The sequence below is a fragment of the Lontra canadensis genome, unplaced genomic scaffold (genome assembly GCF_010015895.1).
Source record: "Lontra canadensis isolate GAN:19392208 unplaced genomic scaffold, GSC_riverotter_1.0 scaffold20, whole genome shotgun sequence".
Lineage (NCBI taxonomy): Eukaryota > Metazoa > Chordata > Mammalia > Carnivora > Mustelidae > Lontra > Lontra canadensis.
Window position 1 is genome coordinate 18,524,614 of NW_022631014.1, and position 19,053 is coordinate 18,543,666.

Here is a 19,053-nt window from a genome sequence, read left to right on the forward strand (position 1 = left end):
GCACAGGGCCCATCACCACACACTGGCATTTAGAGACTACGCATTTTAATTCATGAGGAAAAATCACTTGTATGATCTCTATAAGCTGCCATAGGAGCAAATAAAGGATCACTGGTTTTGGCACTACAGGGATACGTGGAGTACCACAATCAAAAAGTCCGGCTTCTTTCACATCGGAAGATAAAGTCACAAAAATTTAAAAGCTTGGTAAAACTTAAACAGTGATAAATCATTTAAATTCAAAATCTTGTCCAAACCAAAGTTTACAATGGACCCCAAATGAGTATAAAATAGAAATATTCAAAATATCCCTCTAGATAATTCGGACTTTTATTTGATGAGTTTATGGGTCTCTTGGACCCATTGTTCTTAAAATGTAGCTGAGTCAACTGAATTAATTTCCAAGGGGGGAGGCATTTTTAACTTCAATTTCTTTTTGCTACAAAACTAAATCATTACTTTAAAAAACTTATCCAAGCCTTCTAAAGGTTTGGGATACATTCATAGGTAGACTGCTGGTTACAAATCAACTACCAGGAATCTTACTTAAATAACTATGCATATAACCCTGAATTCATGAAATCTAGACTGAGAAGATAAACAGTTCATCAACTGAATTACTGAGCCTGTTTCTTTACCTAAAACATTACTGTGAATACCTAGAAGCTACTGACTAATTTATTAGTTCAGCTTTTATAAACACCCATTAACTAAAGAATCCATGGTACCCAAATGAGAAAAAAGTACCTTGTCCTCTTTCCCTTCTGGCTGCTCACCCTAGATGGGAGGTGAGGAGAGCAGAAGAGCCAACTCACTGCGCTTCTTAGAAAGGTGTGGTCTAGCGAGCCCCTGAAATGTGAACCGGGCCTGGCCATCTCGCCAAAGATAAACCATTAAGAACCCAACAGGCTACTGAAATAGCTGGGACTGACAATCAATCTGAGTTAGCTACAAGAAAATGGCTCTCTAATTCAGATACCCATCTAGTGAGCCAAGTTCTGAGGAATGACACTTGGCTGTTTGACTTCTAGTACCAATTCCAAACAATGACACACATATGCTTACCATATTGCTAAAAACCACCAAACCCTTGTATTACCAGTATGTGCTGGGAACTTTACATGGCACCCTAAAAAAGGGCAAAATTCCACTTGTAAGAGGGCCACCCAGTCCTCCCACTCCAGATGGAATAGCCACCTCCCTACCCTCATGGCTCAGAGCATCGGTGCCATATGACAGGCTTTCTGAGCTACACATACACGCACACACAAACATAGGTGCTGGGGTTGCCACCAAAGCAACACCACACACACAGTTCAAGCACTCAGTGCAGAGTGTCAGGGTAGCAGGAAGCAAGAACGTGGCAACCGGAGAGAAAGGTGACAGAGCAGAAAAGTGCTGGGTCACCTGCTTTGCTTTCTAAAGCATGACATGACAAGCCATGACAAGAAGACTGGCCTGGCCCCTAGGGTCAAGGAAGAACTAGCTTGGTGGCCTGGAGGAGAAATTCTGAACTGGACTGAGAACAAGTGAGTGGGGGGCTCAAGCCACTTGAAGATGTTCAAAGCTGAACAAGATCTCATGTTCTGCACATATGCCCAAGTCCAGACAGGAGGAATTCTGAGTCAGGAGCAGCTGGCACACATGGGGAACCCCTCCCCAGGCAGGCCTGATCCCCCTGGGCACCTACACCTACAGAGCCATGTTGAACAATGAAGGACAAGCTGGCCATGTTCAACAGTGAAGGCCAATGATGCGCCAATGATACCACTTCCCTTCACAGCCAGGTCTCCCTTCCTCCTAAGAACACTCCACCTACAGCCCTTACCCTAAGTAACTCACTCAAAGGACTCCTGGGAGGGACCAACGATCCCAGGAGAAAACCTGGCTGATGCAAGCCCCTAAGGACCATGTCCAGGGCCTCCGCTGGCCCATCAAGAGTTCCTTATAGGACAGTGTGACACAGTGGCCTCTGTACCACTCATTTCCTCCTTCTGTTGCTCATTTCTGTATTTCTCTGGCTTGGGATGTCTTCCCAGTGATCATGGACGTTTTCAAACAGAACACATTCTCTCCCAAAGTCCTGCCCACAGCCAGGAGCCTGTGTGGATGGAAGAACACCAGAAAGGAAGGAGCAAGGATCCTTGGCCACTTCCCTCCCCTGACTTGGCCACCCTCTCACCCTAGGTGGGGCAGCCTCCTCCACAGGCAGGCAAAATGATGTGTCAGACTCCTACAAGTCTTCCACAAGAGCCTGTGGGGATGGGGGTGGGGAGTAGTTCTCTGAGCTCTCCAGAAGTGGACAATACATGAAATTTTTGTGGAAAAGAGCACAGACAGAGGCCCTATAACCCAAAAAAGCATAAACCAGTGCTCTAAATGGTTCACTCCCCAAAGAATACATGACAACACACAGACACTTTATCTGAGGGAAAAGACCCACCCAGGCTCCCAGGGGCATGCCCTAGAAAAAGATTACCCACCTTCTTCTGCCATCAACAGCACTCAAGGATACTGCCTGATGGGTGCACTTTACACCACAGCATAAGGGAAAGGCAGCCTGAAGCCCAAAGAACTGGCGCTCCCAGACTCCCCTTTCCCCAGCCACACCACACAAGAACCACCTCCAGACATTCTGGTGCCAAGGCCCCAAAGCCACTACGGCAGCTGAGCACAGGGTTGGCAAAGAGGGAGCTCACCCAGATAAAAGGCATGTAGGCCAACGGAAGGCCTGCCCTGTGGGTACTGCGAGCTGACCAGCAAGGCCCACACCCAGGCCACAGCTCAACCCTCCACAGCCAGGCCAAACACGTCAAGCCAAAATTGTTACAACAATCAAGCCAAAAGAAAAATCACCCAGAGGAAATCTAAAACTAAATGGAGAGGCAGGGTTTAGTGTTCCACGCTGGGTAGGATGAGGGATCTGGTCATTCCTATGGTGAATCAGCTACATCTGTTAGTGGTTTATTTGTCGCTGAGGGTGAAAAGCAGAGGCCAGAGAAGTAGAGATGCACTGCCTGAGGTGAAAGCTAAAGAAATTAGATATGGCACTTTTCAATAAATATTTTAAAGCTTTTTAAAGAAATAAGTGGAAAAGAAAAGCAACTGCTGTAAGGCCTGTTTTGCTGTTAAAAATTATTCCGAGGGAAGAAAAATACCACAGCACAAAATAGTTAAAAAAAAAAAAAAAAAGACAACACAGCTTACAAAACAAACAAACAAACAAAACACACACACACACACCAAAAAACCTGTCCCTGTAACCACCTTGACTAGCTCAGAGCTTGACCCATGAAGCAAAAACAGAGCTCTGAGAGGGACACACACTCACCTCCCACAGCACCCTGTGCCCAAACACAGAGAAAAAGGGACACAGCCAAGTGGCAGGCCCGATGCACATGGCATGCCAAGTGGGGAGTGTGCGTGCTCAGACTGTGACTCCAGGGCACAGTGAGAACTCGCCACTCCGGACACACCACTCTATCACAGACTGTCCCAAGTCACGGTGTGGACTCACAGAGACACTACCGGCCTCCTCCATGATTTCTGCTGCTCAAGGAAAATCACCTCAAGCACACCTAAGGGCCACAGTCTAACCAAGTTAAAGTGGGGTTCCTGTCATTCTGAACACCAACCAACCACATTGAGGGAAAGATCTGAACCTCCATTCAAGTCAAGAGGAGGCACCCCTCTCCCCTTCTTACCCAGGTCCACCTCTCCCCATTGCTCACCAACTCAACCACCCTCAAAATGAAAGAGATCCAGTTTTTAAATAAAAGTCTCAAGAAACCAGAGGGAAACGCCTTCACAAACAAGAGTGATGAATGCCCAGACGGCCCAGACAGCCAATCTACAGTTGATGACAATTATTTACAAGGGGGCGTTATCAAACAAAAATGGTAGCACTCCCTAGAAGACTCACACTTTTTTTCTTTTTCTCTATTTCTTTTAAACTTTGTCATAAAAGCCAACTTACATTAAAATATACTTACTACGAGACAACACAACTAATAAAATATATAATAAAACTTACACAAGTAGAAAATTCTGAGGTATTTCTGGTTTGAGGTGGTCTGTGGTCGTGAAGTTTTAATTCTTTTACTTTTCAAAATTTAAACCTCGGAAGCCACATCGCAAAGCATGTGTGTATATGTGGATGTGTGTTTCGTTTTTAAAAAAATTTGCATGTTTCATAAATTAAAAAAATTCAAATGTTGAAACAGCAGCATAAGAACATTCACTGACTAGAGCAAGGTTATGGCATAATAAACAGTTTTTAGAATATGCACCTCGTTGAGGGGTCTGGAGAAAGCCGTGTGCACGAGACATGTGAAGGGACAGCAGTGTCACCACACAAGGCAAAGCCAGTGCCACAAGACACTCTGGTCTCCCAGGCAGGCCACAGCAGCCCCGCCCAGGGAGCCCTCTTGCTCTGGCTGTGCAGGGCGCCCGGTGGGCATTCCCTGACCTGTGCCAGGAGGAAGCAACGTGTTTGAACTCTTTCCTCCGTTACTATTTACAGCATTGTCTTATGAAAAACACAATCACTAAAACATGATGATTTCTACCCTTGCCTAACCTTAAAATGAGGGCAGAGAAAACGTGTCCAATGCCCAAGCCCACGTCAGCAGAAAGAAACTGGTCAGGGCCAACAGATGGGTCAGAGCCAGACCTGCCTTCAGACTTTCTCCAAACCCCTTCTCGAGTTAATGCTTGGCCTCCACACGGTCCTTCCCCTCGATTCCTGGTTACCTGAGAAGTAGCCTCCTAGCAAAGGATGTTGCTCCGAATGTGCCCGAGTCCAGTGTAGCTCTTGTTCCAAACCCCATCCCCAGCTCTGTCCTCCCCTTCCAACTCTGGTCCAAACCATCTTCGTTGTCATCCCAGTTTTTCCTCGGTCAGGACAACACCCGTTAATCCGTGAAAGACACATCTGCTGTTTCTTAAACTCACTGTCTAAAAAGGGAGAAAAACAATAAGGGCGGGGGTGGGGGGGCGAGGGCAGGGGGAAATTCCTCCTCTGAGGAAGGTGTGTTCTTAATGTAACAGTCTTCAAAGGTTCCTCTAGGAAGAGTTTGCAGCATTAAGTTTCCTAAGACAGGAGATGGGTTTCTTTGTGTCACAGATTCTGAGACAACAAACAAAGAGAAAGCGGGAAAAATGAACCCCAAGGGACAGGAGGTGGCTGAGGCTCTTCAGCATGGCGCTGGTTCCGCATTCACAGCTCAGCACCTCAACGCCTGCTGACGCGTCCGCGGTTTGCGATACAGTAGAGCAGTGTGCTGGTAAAAACTGATCCAATCCAAAAAATAATATTAATAATAATAATTATAATAATTATAATAATAATAAAAAGTCAAGGTAAAATAGCAGCTGCATTTCATGTGTTTGTTGGTGTTACGGGATTTCCAAAACAAAACACAACTTTTTTCCTTTCCTCTTCAGATCCACTCGTGTCCTGGGCTTATTAGATGCTCGACTCCTTAGGGGGCAGGTCCACATTGGTGACGGAGGTCACCAGGGAGACAAGACAGTCCGAGGTAGTGCCGTTGACCGACCTCCGGATCAGGGACACCCGCTCCTCCACGCAGCCTGCAGACAGGCGAGCCTCTGCGTCATGGTCCCAGCACTCCTCGATGGTCACGCAGAGCTGGGCCAGGCCCTGCACATTGGTGCAGAGAGGGAAAGGGGAAAGGACAGCACTGTCAGTGGCCCTCAGCAGACAAGCATGGGGGACAGGTGAACTTGAGGATGTACCTGAGGATCAGGCAGAGCCCACTGGTCCCAACCCTCGCAGGTCAGCTAGCAGAGGCCCAGGGGACCTTGCAGGAATCAGGACGCCTTCCCTCTCAGCAGTTACCATCCTGAGCCCGCTGGCCTCCCTCCACAGCCTCAGCACAGGAAGGGACAGGGCGGGTAACGCAGGCCGCTCCTGGGGCAGACCCAGCTGCTTGCCTTGGGACAGTGACATTCAAACATCTTACCTGAATCTCAAATCATGCAGGGGCCCACCGTGCATAGCTTCAGTTACAGTGGGGACCACAGGAGTGCTTCATCCCACTTCCCACAACCCCCAGAGCCCCTCCCGAGAATCTGGGGCACATGGCCTGACACCCTCCACTGGCACACACACAGTCGAGCCAGGAAAGGCCAATGCCCATATCCAAGGCGTCTCTGGCCTGCTCAGCACCAGACCACACCGAGATCTCTCTGCACCTTGCGCTCCTCATCATGGAACTGGCCTGGCCGCCAGTTCTGCCCTGGAAGACTGAGAAGTCTGAGGCAGAAGGGACAGACTCTGGCCCAGCCTGTATGTCCCCATGTCTCAGTTTTCTCCATCAGCAGCCCCAGATTCCAGAGAGCAGCACTGCAACTGGACTTGGCCCCTGATGGCATGTATGGGACACTGCCAGCCTCCAGTGGCCCCAAGGCTGTCCTGTTTCTGAAAGAACCGGGAGGTGTATGGCAGGGAGAGCCTCAATGGAGCTGAAGGCAACTGTCCTTCTAAGACAGTAAACAGTTTACGTGGCGGGGGTCTTTCGTATAATATCCCCACACTGGAGAGGACAAGATGCCACACGGCTTGGTCCGTTGCCCAGAAAGAAAAGGCAGGCAGAGAACAGATATAATATTTCATCAGAGTTAACCCATACTAAGCATTTATGGGATAGGTGTCCTGCCAAGTAATTTATAATTACAGGTTAAATGTACTACTACCCTGAGGAGACAAAGGCTCAGAGAAATAAAGCAATCTGCCAGAAGCCACACAGCTACCAATGCGAAGATCCAGGATTCAAACGCAGACATGTCAAGCCCAGGGCCAGTGGGCTCTCCTCCACAAACGGTCCATGGAGAGGCCATCTGGGCCCTGAAGGATCAGACCACAGGCCCCATCACTCCGGGCCCAATGGTAGAGCCACCACCCTGCTGAGCCAGAACCTCCCCAGACACACTCCTGATGGAAGGGAGACAATGCACTAAGTGGCCTCTGACCCCACGGGAGAGGAGGAGACGGTCCTGCTGCCTGAGGCATCCTCGTCCTCCATCCCACTTAGAAGGGCCTCCCTCTCCGCTGCCCTGCGCGGTCCCCTGCCACCCAGGCCACTCACCGGGTGCTTCAGCCAGTGATCCTTAATGGCAGGCCGCATCTTCTTGTGCACGACAACCTCTTGTAGCTCCTCCAGGGACGGGTGCTGGCCGATCTCTTCCTCGAAGGGCAGCATGTACTCATCCACAGGGCCTGGGGGGGACAGAGAGCCCAGCAGGGTCACCCCGAGGGCTCATGGCCCCTGAGCCCACAGCCCGGAAACTCGGGGCTGCCGCCTCACTCACCATCCGCAGCTTTGCAGCGGGACACGAGCTCCCACAGCACCAGCCCCATGGCGTACATGTCGATACGCAGGAAGGCGTCTCTCTGGAAGTTGATGGCTCCCTCCAGCACCTCAGGGGCCATGTACCGCCGCGTGCCCACCTACACGAAGACAGAGCAGGGGGCCCATCATAACCACAGCACATGAGAGCCCCGCCCAAGCCCACTAGACGGGGCTAGGACGGCAGCACTCATAGGACACCGCTGGGGACAACAGCCCTTGCCTCACCACACTCGTGAGGAGCTCACGAGAGGTCACAGTGTACGTACAACACCCCAAGGAGAACTGAAAAACACCACACACTCAACATGACAGGACTCTCACACGGAACTGCTGCCTATTTCCTCGAAACACCAGCACTGCGAGGGGCTACCCACTTGGTGTGCATTTTCCTGAGACTAAGATCAAAAACAGAGAGGCTGAAAAATACTTAAAAATATTGACAGCAATTGTTCTAGGAGGATTTCTTCTTTAGGTACGTTTTCTAGGTTTTTGGTTTGGATTCTTAATAGAGCTCCTTCTATATTATATTGCTTTGCAATTCTGCTGAAAGGGAAAAGAGTGACTGAGGCTGCAAGGATGAGTACCGACCCCAGTGGGGAAGCTGGGTCTGACTAACTGGCCTTCAGGGCTGTGCTACCCTCCTGGGCTGGCCTGCCCCACGGGGAAGACAAGTGTTGCTCCCGGAGTTCCCGGACAGCTCTGAGCTCACAGCGACCCTTGCCCCTGCGTCTTGCCAGTTTGGCCCCAGAAGGGCAGTGTCCACCCCGTGCCAGCCCCCCTCCTGTACCCCTGAGGCTCATTACCTGCCCGTGAGTGTCCCCTGGAGGTTTCCCTGGCTCAAACCGAACAGCTAGACCAAAGTCAGCCAGCACGGCTGTGAGGTCACTCTTGAGCAATACATTCTTGCTTTTGAAGTCCCTGAGGAGACAAGTGGACTGAGATGAAAAGCAACACTGTGCTTCCTGCTCCTGGCTTCCCACCTTGACCCCGAGATACTGGAGCCTGTGCCTTCCAGCCCCCAGAGACCTAGACTAGGCCATCGCACCCTATCTGGAAGCAGGGCCTACACCAGGATAGGGTTCTATGAGGCTGCACAGGCAGGCTGCTTTGCGACACCCTTCCACCCCTCACCCCCCTCAATGTCAGAATCCCTCAATATATTTCTGCCACAGCTGTCAGAGCAACACCGATCACAATGGCTGGGCAGACCCCATTCCAGTCCCCGTAGTATCAAAGGCCAGCCTCTGCGTTCTCGGAGGGGCCAAGGTCAGGCCTACTGCCCTGGGATGAAGACTTCTGGGGAAAAATGTCCACAAGCCGGGATGGGAGTGACACGAAGAATGAACCTGCCCGGGTTTCTGTATAAGCCCAAGGAGCTTACATCTGGGTAGAGCTGGGCGCTGGCGTGCGCGTTCAGCTCCGCCTTGTGCTAACAGGGGTGCGTGCGCTCCTCGGTCTCCCCAGTGCCTGTGTCAGTCTTGTTGTGAGGAATGAAGCTCAGGGAGCAGTAAGTGCACATGCTCAGGGCCACCCAGCTCACTTACTGAGCACTACCATTAGGTCAAACCATACAGAAGAGTCAATATTCGACTACTTTTGACCTACAAAAATCACAACTTCACACTGTCAGCCTTAAATGTCATTGATGTTATTACCATGAGGGGTCCCTGAGCTTTGAGTCCTGGAACCTGAGACTCATTCCCCTCCCTCGTAGGCACAGAGCCACCCTACACCAAGTCTGATGGCCAACCTCTCAGCTTCTCTGCACTACCGTCCTTGCTCTGTATGATGGACCTGAGAAACACCCTCATCTCACAGACGACGAGCGTCTGTGAGATACTAAGACGAACCTGGCCTTGTGTTTCTGAGCGTTCAGAGCAGTGCCAGCACTGAGTGAGGACTGTGATGACCGGTCACTACAGCGGTCCTCAAGGAGTAGCCCCAGAACCCCAAAGAGTCCCTGACACTATTTCAGGGAACTGCAAGACCAGAATTCTTTTCATTCATAATCCATTCTTTGTCTTTGTAAATTCATTCTCAGGAGAAGAGTGTTCCAGTGGCTACATACATGGGATATCATCAACTCTGAGTTAACAGAACGTGAGTACTCTGACACAGCAAATATCCATAGACATAACCCATGTACACAGAAGCTCTCTTTAAGACTGTAAAGAGACCCTGGGGCCCCTGGGTGGCTCAGTGGGTTAAGCATATGACTTGACTTCCCCTCAGGTCATGATCTCAGGGTGATGACATGTGGCCATGCTGGGCATGGAACCCACTTCAGATTCTCTCTCTCTCTCTCTCCCCCTCCGCCCTTCCCCCCACCACAAAGCACGGGTGTGCGCTCTCTCTCTCTCTCTCAGAGAAAAAAAAAAAAAAAAAAGGGAACGTAAACAGATCCTAACCAAAAAGTTTGAGAACTGCTGAACCAACCTTCCAACAGAAGTAATGGGAGTCAGCACTTCCTCATGTGGCCACCAGAGGGCATGAGAAAACCAGCTTTCGAGGAAAGGGCGGAAGGGAGGGGTAGGGCCAGATGGCCCCCCACCACAGAGCAGCTAAGCATCTTTATGAAATGGAAAAGCCCCCTGCCTCCACCCCAGGCCCTGTTCTCACCCTCCAACCCTCTGCAGTTCCACACCAAGCACAAGGAGGGCAGCTGCTAAGCCAGGTACCTGTGGGCAATAGATGGCTTGTGGCCCTCTCCACGGCACCAGGGCACGTCCTCATGAAGGTACGAGAGGCCTCTTGACATTGTCTCTGCCACGTGACACAGTTCATTCCACGTGATGATGTTCCCCTTGAGGTAATCCGTGAGGGAGCCCTACAGGAGACAGCACAGAACTTGGGCACAGGCTCCGGGAACAGAACAGGACCCAGCCGGGCCCCAGGAGGACTGTCTCAGTGGACAGAGGCAGGCTCCCCTCCTGGGAGACTGTGATCGACATGGAAGGTATGTGAAGCTAAGAGGGTTGGGACCCTCTGGGGGTCAAAGGGTGTTAATCACGACGTCAGTGCACTTATTCCTAAGAATTTATCTCCGAGTTAGAGGAGTTCTTGTAGGCACTCATGTCCACACTGAGGAAGGGTCACCCTAGGGTGGAAGGCCACCTCGTCTCAGGAGCCCATAGCCTGTCACAGGCTGTCCACAGCCTGACTCACCTTGTCATGGAAGGCCGTGATGAGCCAGAGCTCCACCTCCAGGCTGGAGCCTCGCTTCTCAGCGGCAATGAACTGCAGCAGGTTCTCGTGCTTCATGCCAGGTGTGCTGAAGATCTCCCGTTCACTCTGCCATGACTGCTTGTCCTAAGGCAGGGATGCGGCTAAGCCCCGCTGCCGCCACGCCACCCTGCAGCAGGACCGCCACCCCAGCCATCTGCAATCCCCCACCCCAGACCAGCCTCAGCTCCATAAGGGAAGCAGGCAGATGACCAGGACTAAGCTGGGCCCCAGAGCAGAGGTCAATGGTGATCCCAGAGATCACTTAAGGCTACATTTACCTGATTTACAAACAAGGCCACTGAGGCCCAGGGAGGGAAGTGAGGGGCCCACTGCAACCACCAAATGAGATGCAGAGCCAGGCCTGGCTTTACTAAGTGTTTTGGGCACCTGCTGGGGTAGTCTGGTGTCCGAGGCCTCTAAGCAGAACCTAATGTCAAAAACAAACCCCTGAAAACCAGAGTGGATCAAGGTTTTGCAAAGCCCAATCCCAGCCCTACAAGAAAATGCCAGTGCGGCCCGCCTCTCTCTCATCCCACCTGCACAAGCCTGATGGCCCTGGAATGGGACAGCTCCAGATGGACAGCACAGGTGGATGACCTGGAAGCCCCTTGCTCACCTACCTGGAGTGGGAAGATCTTGACAGCCACGAAGTCATTCATGAGCTGCGCCTTCCAAACACAGCCAAAGCGCCCCCGAGCCTTGATCTCCAGCAGCTGCAGAGGCTTCAGGCCAACCAGAGGGGACGGAGGTGGAGGTCCAGGGTCCTGGGGAAGAGGGAGGGCTTACGAGGGTCTGGCCAGGTCACCCCACCTCTACCCCTGCCCTTCACCAGCCCTGTCTCACCTCGTGGATGTCCACATGGCCGTAGGGAGGCTTGCGATGCCGATACATCCAGAAGGCCAGCAGGACGATGAGGGAAAGTCCCCCAATGGGCAGCAGCGAATAGGCCAGCACCGTGAGCAGGGTGGGGGCTGTCGGGGGTGGCTCGTACGTGACTAGGGGACACACGGAGCCCTGTGTCACACAGCCCGCCCACCCACACATCTCAGGGGCCAGACCAGAGAGCCCCACAGCCACTCCCCACCCAACTCCAGAGCTGAAAGGAGAGCTCCAGGGCCCAGGAGGGGCCCCAGCCTGCCCTCCCGCGGCCCTCACCTTCTGGGCCCCCAGCCTCCGGCAAGTGGGTGAAGCGCTCGTTGCAGAAGTTGCCTTCACAGCAGCAGAAGTACACCTGGGGGTTCTCCTCGGTGGCCACACACTCCTGCCTGGAGGCACACAGTTTCCCGTGGACCCCTCAGCTGAGGGATGCAAGCCTCACTGGGGCCTGCCCAGCTAAGCCCTCCCCAGCGACAGAGAAGCTCAGGGGGAGCCATCAGGGGACAGTGTGAACCCACCTCCCCTAAAGTGGGACCCAAATGTCGGGCAGGAGAGCACGGTTCCACACAAAGAGCTCTCCTTTGCACTGGGACAGGGCACACACATCTGCGGGACAGCTAGGACCCTGGCACCATCCCTACTTGACCAAGCTGTCAGGAGAGGCCCCTGTCGCCCCCTACCCTAAAATGCCAGGCTAACTTTCACATCCTGAGGCCTAGAGGGCCCTGTAGCCACACGCAGGCTCCAGTGGGACTTGGGGGGCAAATGGGAGGGGAGGGCAGGCTCCAACAGGACTGAATTGGGAGTGGTTGGAGGGTAGGTGCCAGTGGGACTGAGGCAGGAGTGGAGCCAGAAGGGAGGACAGACTACCTACCTCCCCGGGCTCTAGGAGTGGAAGGTGGGTTCCAGTGGGACTGGGGTGGGGGGGAACTCCTGTAGGACTAAGGCAGAGGTGTGCCGGGAGGGGAGGACAGGCTCGCCCCAGGCTGCAGGATTAGGGGAGTGGAGGGTGGACTCCAGGGGGACTGGGTGGGGCATTCCAGTAGGACTGAGGCAGGGGTGGTGCCGGGAGGGGAGGACAGACTCCAGCGCGCCGAGGGGATGGGGGGCAGCGAGGGCGGGCCCCAGGCTCCAGGCACCTGTCGTAGCAGTTGAAGTCGTCCAGCCAGCAGCCCTTCTTGACGAGCTCGATGGTGCCGGAGCTGTTGCGCCAGGAGGCGTAGCAGTGCAGCCGCTTGTCCTGCTCGCCCTCACAGCGCTCCAGGCCGCTCTGGTTGGTGCGCTCCAGCTCCCAGTTGGCGTTGTAGTAAATGCACTCCCGAGTCTCGGCCTCCCCGCGCCCGGAACCTGTGCCCGGGAAGCGAGAGAAGGGCTGAGCGGTCCACAAACCCCTGCGCCTGCCTGTCCTGAGTCCCTGGCCACCCTGAGGGGGACTGGGTGTGGGGGAAGGTGTCAAACAGCCAGACTGATGGCCACACGCACAGAAAGGGGCTCCACAGATGCCTGAGCCTCCTGTGTGGGGGTGGGGACGGCTCCCTTGCAGCAGCAGAAGTGGGGAGCCCTCAAAACCCCCATGCGCAGCAGGATCACTGTCTGTGTTGGGGGGAGGGGAACTGCTAAAAGTACCTATTCCTGGGCCTCGCCCATATTGGACAGTTGAAAGGGGGACAGATTCTACCACAGTTTTAAACACCACCACCCTCCACCTCCAGGCCCCCGCCCCCAGAACCTCCAGTGGCTCTGATGCAAACCTCAAGGACCATGTCTGGGCAAACTCCCAGAGGCAGCAGCTTCCCGCTGCTGCTGTCCACCTCACCCCGGGAGACTCACTGCTTGTGTGTCTCCCACCCCACCTCAGACCCTCCAGTCCAGTGTCCTTCATGCCTCCAGCAACAACACCTGGTGCTCAGCAGGGCAGGAGAAGGTCCTAAGAAGCAGGCCAGCATGCTCAGGGCAAGTCTCCCAAAGTCGCCACACGGAGTATATGCCCCAAGCAGAAAGAGGGCTGGCCGGTGGCTAGAAACGGTTAACAGAATCCTCCCAGCTGGGCTTGGCCCCTGAAGACCCCTGTGAGCACTCCCCACTATTCCTGTGCCCTCTTCCACCCCCTACATGAGTGCCATCCAGGTAGCCAAACACTTCAACTCCCAACTGCCCCCTTCAAATATTCTCCTTCCAAATATATTCCTTTCCAAATATGGCCTCAAACATTCACCAAATCCATCTTTCTCACTAACCCCTCTCAGGCAACCCTGCCCAGCCCTCCTATCTGCCCCACTGGCCCCCAGTCCCCCAAAGCCCTATAATGGGAAGGAGGAAGGAGATGCTAAAGGAGGTTCCCAGGAAACAGATTATGGCCCCTGCCTGAAGCCTGGGCTGAAGAGCTCTCCAGAACTCAGAACTACTATGGTCCCTTTACAGACACCCATGATCAACCTCACTGCCAAAAACCACAGAGACACCCGAGAGGAAACCAGTGCCAAGCATCCACCTAACCTCTCCACTCTTCCTGGGCCTACGGCAAGCCAGGGACCTGATGCCACCCCAGTTGGTATTCCTGCCCCAGGAAGGAGGAAGAAAGGGTCAGAGTCACCCCCACCGATGGACAGTCAGCCAGCCCACCAGCAACCAGGAGAGAAGACCCCATCCTGACCCTGGGGGAGAGCTCAGTGCCCTGAGTCGTAACAGCCCAAAGCCTCCCTAATCCTCCACTCCACAGCCATGGTTATCACAGTGAAGAAGTTGATATGCACAGTACACCCCAGGAGAAGGACAATGACTGGCTGTCAGGAGGGAAGGGCCCCCCACTGCAGATCATTCTCTAGTCAACCCACCCCTTCTGAGCTCTCTGCAGGGACAAGAGGCTCCCCCAGAGGCCAGAGGCAAACAACACATGTCAAAGCTCCAGGTAGGAGCAAGTACGGCTCAGAATGCCATCCTATCAGAATGCCAGTGTCTAGCCATGGCTCCGGCATGCAAGGACACCCGTAAGAAGAAAGAGTGGCCTCCCCACCACCCAGGCAGCTGGGACCCAGGCTGGTCCACAGGAAGGGCGTCACACAAAGGCCTAAGGCTTGAGGGGAGAGCCTGAAGGGATGGGGGGGAGCTGAAGAGAGGGGGGCCGGCCACTCCTCCATCTTGCTTCCCCCACTGCTGTCATACCACACTGCCATGCCCCTGAACACGCTCTGCTTCTGGACTTAGCACAAGTTACTACTTCCGGCTGCAGGATGCTCCCTACTTTCTCCTTTAAATTCCGGCTCTTCTCTCCCCAGAGACCAGGCGAACTCTCTACTGCTTCCTCCACCACCTCATTTACCACTCTGGACCAACGGCCTGTTGTTTTTTAAAGGACTGCTTCAGACATTCAAAACGTGTAAAAATAATGTAACCAAAGACAACCTCCAAGAGAAAATAACACAGTGAATACGCATATTAAGAAATAAAACATTATAAGTGTACTTGAAAGTCCCTTTGAAATGTCAGCCTTCCCCCCATGAGCCTGCAAGGCTGACGAACGCACAAGCCTGACTATCTTGAGTGCTAGAACCAGTTCCAGACACATGACACATAGACAGAGGGAAGAAGGAATGGAGAGACAGAAGGCCATGGTCATCACCTGGCGAGGGCAGAACTTCGAAGGGAAGGGACGACAGGAGGTGTGGCCTGAACCTGCAGCCCAGACTGAGGGTCCCTCAATGGAGTTCCCATCTCCAAGCAGAAAATAAGCAACAAGCCCCCTGTGCAAGGCAAGGAGTCCCAACACTGACAGTGGCCACGGCCAGCCCAGCTCCTCTCCTCATGCCACTCACCAAGCAGAGGTTCCTGTGGCCATTACCATGGCCAGGACCCGAGTGGACAGGGCTGACAAGGCCAAAGCTCCAGGTAAGACCCAAGGGCTCAGAATATAAGTGGACCCCCGACCCGACCAGATCCTCCTACAGACAACTGAGAGTAAGGCAGCCTCGAGCAGGCTGAGAGTACTTTAATATGTACTATTTATGCTAATTAATTCAAATCCTAGCTGTAACACTTCCTGGGTGAGTTAACAATCCACCTTGTGCCTCTGTTTCCTCATGTGTGAAAAAGGGATGATAAAAGCACCTAATTCCTCAGGCTGTTCCCAACCCAAATGAGTTGATGTGTTTTAAGAGTGGTTATGACAGTGCCTGGCACATTAGCTGTCACATGAAGAGCCGTACCCCTCCCTGCTGCCCGTGTCAGTCCTTCACATTACAAGAACCCAGGAGGGCTCCCAGCACCTCCAAAAGATTCACACTCAGAGCCCAGGAGAACCTGCAAACCTGGGAGGCTCCATATCCCTCCCATACCACGCCCAGGCCCTGCTTGACAACTGCAAATCCAGGGCCTCCCCCTTTCTCCCTCCTCCTCATGCTGGCTTCTGCACACACTCAGCTATTTATAGCCTCTGGCAACACTCCAACCACAAGGCAGCCTCTGCCTTTTAATAGACACAGGGTTCCTGCCCACGCTTGCTCACATGAGGTTCCCCGACCCCCACCCACTCACCCCCACCCACTCACTCGCCTATCCCAGCAGGAGAGGAAGCTGCACTCCCAAGATGGGGTGACAGCAGTACCCCCCCCCATATTTGCTACCTCAGAGCCCTGAGGGCAGCCTACCTCCCAGATACCTGGGCAAGTGGCTCACTCCATCCCTGAGTCACAGCCAACCCAACTGCTGGCCTCCAGATGAACTATGGATACAAGTAGCAGTGTCCCCAACTGCCTGTAGATTCCAAGGGGCTTAGACTTTGTTGGAAAGAAGACCCCCAGTATTCCCCAAGCCCTCAGCCCAGGTGGGCAGAGAAACCCCACTCCTGGACACATACCACCCCCGAGAGAAATAAAAATACACACTCCACTCTGAACGAACATTCCAGAGCTTGCCCTAAAAAGACCAGTTCTGACACTCGAAGACAGGCACAGGGACGTGTTTCCCAGTCCAGCTGGCCTTGGACACAGCCCACTATGTGCTGGGGGGATGCAGGGGAAAGCCCACCCAGATACTGCCTGGGAGGCACTGGAAGCACAACAGGGAGGGAAGAGTGACAGAGGGATGCAGAAGTGGGGGGGCGATTAACACAGAGCCCGCTCAGGAGGATATGGAGCCACACCTCCCCTGGGGCTCCCTGAGCTCTGGGCTTGGGGCCAACATCTCCCAGAGCAGCTTCAGACCCCAGCAACCAGCAACCGGCTGCACTCTACCCTTGGCTCCTGAAGCCCCTCGGCAGTCCCCCTCTCCCTCCACAGGAAGCAGACGCCCAGCCCCAACCACAGGGGCATCATAGACCAGTGAGAAAGGGAGGCAACCCACCACATTGACCTCAGTCCTTTGCCGTCAGCATGCCAAGGTGCACCCTCCTCCCGGAAGCCTCCAGGCCTCCATACTTGAGAGGGGGCCAGTGCTATCCCTTACTCCCCAGACTCCAGGTGGAGTGGCACAGACAAGAGAGTGGGGCAGAACAGAATCCACAATGCATGTATACTTGTACCTTTGAACTGGCACACAAGAGAAGAGCTCCAGCACGTTCCCAGCAGCCAAACAACCTCTTGACACACTGGCTTGTTTGACCTGACCCATTTATTTGTGAGCCATCCACACTGATACACATTCATTTAACAAACACATAGCAGGCACTGAACTAAGCATTTTGCAAATAATAATTTAGGGGTGCCTGGGTGGTTAAGCATCCAACTCTTGATTTCGGCTCAGGTCATCATCTCAGGGTTATGAGATCGAGCCCAGGTAGGGCTCCATACCTTAAGATTTTTTCTCTCTCTCTCCCGCTGCCCCTCCCCCCCTCAAATAAACACGTAAGTAAATAAATAAATGTATCCTAAGCTGAGGCAAAATGAGGTGAAGTATCTTCCCCAAGTAACTACCAAGTGTCAAAACCAGGCAGCCTGGTTTTGGAACCCAGGCAGCCCGGCTCCGCAGTCCGAGCTCACAAGGGAAGTGGCCAGCCCCCCACTGCATTTCTAGGTTATTTACAAGGGGTAAGGATCTGAGCGCAGCCACCAGGAAGCCTCTGGACTCGTCCTGTGTGTTTTCTTGTGCTCACACGCGGGCAGGCAGGGGGTATGTTAGAGATGCTGGGTCATATCATAAGGTAGGAGCATCTTCAACTCACCAGAGACTGTCAAACTTTTCTCCCAAGGACCCATCTGGATGTACCAATTCATGTTCCCAGAAGACTACAGCCCCACTAAGCTACACATTCACCAGTATTTGCTCATCTGATCAGTATGAAATGGTATAGGAGAGTTTTGATCCCCATTTCTTAATTATGTGTGAAACTGATCATCCTTTTGTGTTTATTAACCTCTACTTCTAAGAAATGCCTTTCCCATTTTTCTGCTAGGCTGCTTTTCCCAGGACTTGCATGAATTCTTTATACAGTCTTGGTATTCAAACTTTCTAACCATATAGTAACCCCCTTTATTTGTTCATTTGCTCTTCACCAAAAAGGTTAATGTAGAAATACAACATTTTGTGGTTAATATTTTCTGAATTTATCTTTTTCTTTTATTTTAAATCTTTATCTTTTTCTTCCAGTTCAACTTAACACTGTCTTTGACCTAGAACTGAATCCCATTATATTCATGATTACTGCTATGTTTACTTTTTTTTTTTTTTTTCTCAACTGCTACCACCTTGGAATATCTTTTTTTAATTCCACATTTCAGCCACTCTGGTCTGGAAATAACTCACTCTGTATCTATTCTATTACAAGCTAGCCTTTAAACTTTAATACGTACTATTTATGCTAAAGTTAATCAACATCTCTACCATCCCTCATAGGAACTTAACTGCTTTAGACCCAACTACCTCCTTCCAACAACATGGAATCAGTTTGATGTAATATTGGTGTTAAATATTTAATCTGCTACCACTGTTCTTATCTGTCTTCCAAAGCAGATATGACCTTTATTGTATACACTCAGTATTTTCTTATTTGTCCCTACTTCCATCAGTTCGTCTGCTCAGCCAACCCTACATCTCTGCTCTTCCTTCCGGGACCACTGTCCTTCTAAAAGAGCATCCTCCGTCAGTAAAGATCTTTTGGTAGAAAAGCTTTTATTTGCTTTTCTGAAAATGTTATTTTGCCCTGTTTCCCAAATGACAGTTTAAAAGAACATAAACTTTCAGGCTGAGTTATTTTCTCTTGTCATTTTGAACATATTATTCCACAGTCTTCTGACTTCTACTGTTGTTGCTGAAAAGTCTGCTATTATTTTAACTTTGTAGATACTCTGTCTTTTCTCTTTGGCTACTTTCTTAGATCATCTCTTTACAGTTTCACTATGAGCCATGTGTCTAAGTATATGTTTATTTACACTTCTTGGAAAAATATACTTTTTATTCAATGATTTACTTCTATTATCAATTCTGAACAATTCTTGGCTTTTTATTAATTTTAGTATTGCATCTCTCTATTCTATGATTCTGAAATTCCTATTAACGTATATTAGACTTGGGACACCTGTGTGGCTCAGTCAGTTAAGAGTCTGCTTTGGGCCCCCAGGTCATGATCCCAGAGTCCTGGAATCAAGTC

General features: G+C 51.9%; 1 protein-coding gene across 4 annotated transcripts in view; it reads right to left on the bottom strand.

Annotated features, from left to right (window-relative positions):
• Window positions 1–4,394: 4,394 nt before the first annotated feature.
• The window catches only part of ACVR2B (activin A receptor type 2B), a 31,896-nt gene continuing 17,237 nt past the window's right edge, over window positions 4,395–19,053 (bottom strand). The window contains exons 2-12 of one of the 4 annotated variants that reach the window (XM_032861179.1): window positions 12,614–12,821; window positions 11,754–11,863; window positions 11,442–11,593; window positions 11,219–11,362; window positions 10,539–10,682; window positions 10,052–10,200; window positions 8,177–8,291; window positions 7,333–7,471; window positions 7,110–7,240; window positions 5,559–5,662; window positions 4,395–4,956 (exon numbers count right to left, since the gene is read on the bottom strand). In XM_032861179.1, the coding sequence (XP_032717070.1) occupies window positions 4,950–4,956; window positions 5,559–5,662; window positions 7,110–7,240; window positions 7,333–7,471; window positions 8,177–8,291; window positions 10,052–10,200; window positions 10,539–10,682; window positions 11,219–11,362; window positions 11,442–11,593; window positions 11,754–11,863; window positions 12,614–12,821 (1,403 nt within the window). In that variant the 3' untranslated portion in view covers window positions 4,395–4,949. Of the gene's footprint in view, window positions 5,663–7,109; window positions 7,241–7,332; window positions 7,472–8,176; window positions 8,292–10,051; window positions 10,201–10,538; window positions 10,683–11,218; window positions 11,363–11,441; window positions 11,594–11,753; window positions 11,864–12,613; window positions 12,822–19,053 lie in introns of those variants that run through there. The other 3 variants (XM_032861178.1, XM_032861177.1, XM_032861180.1) reach the window with 3 other exon arrangements.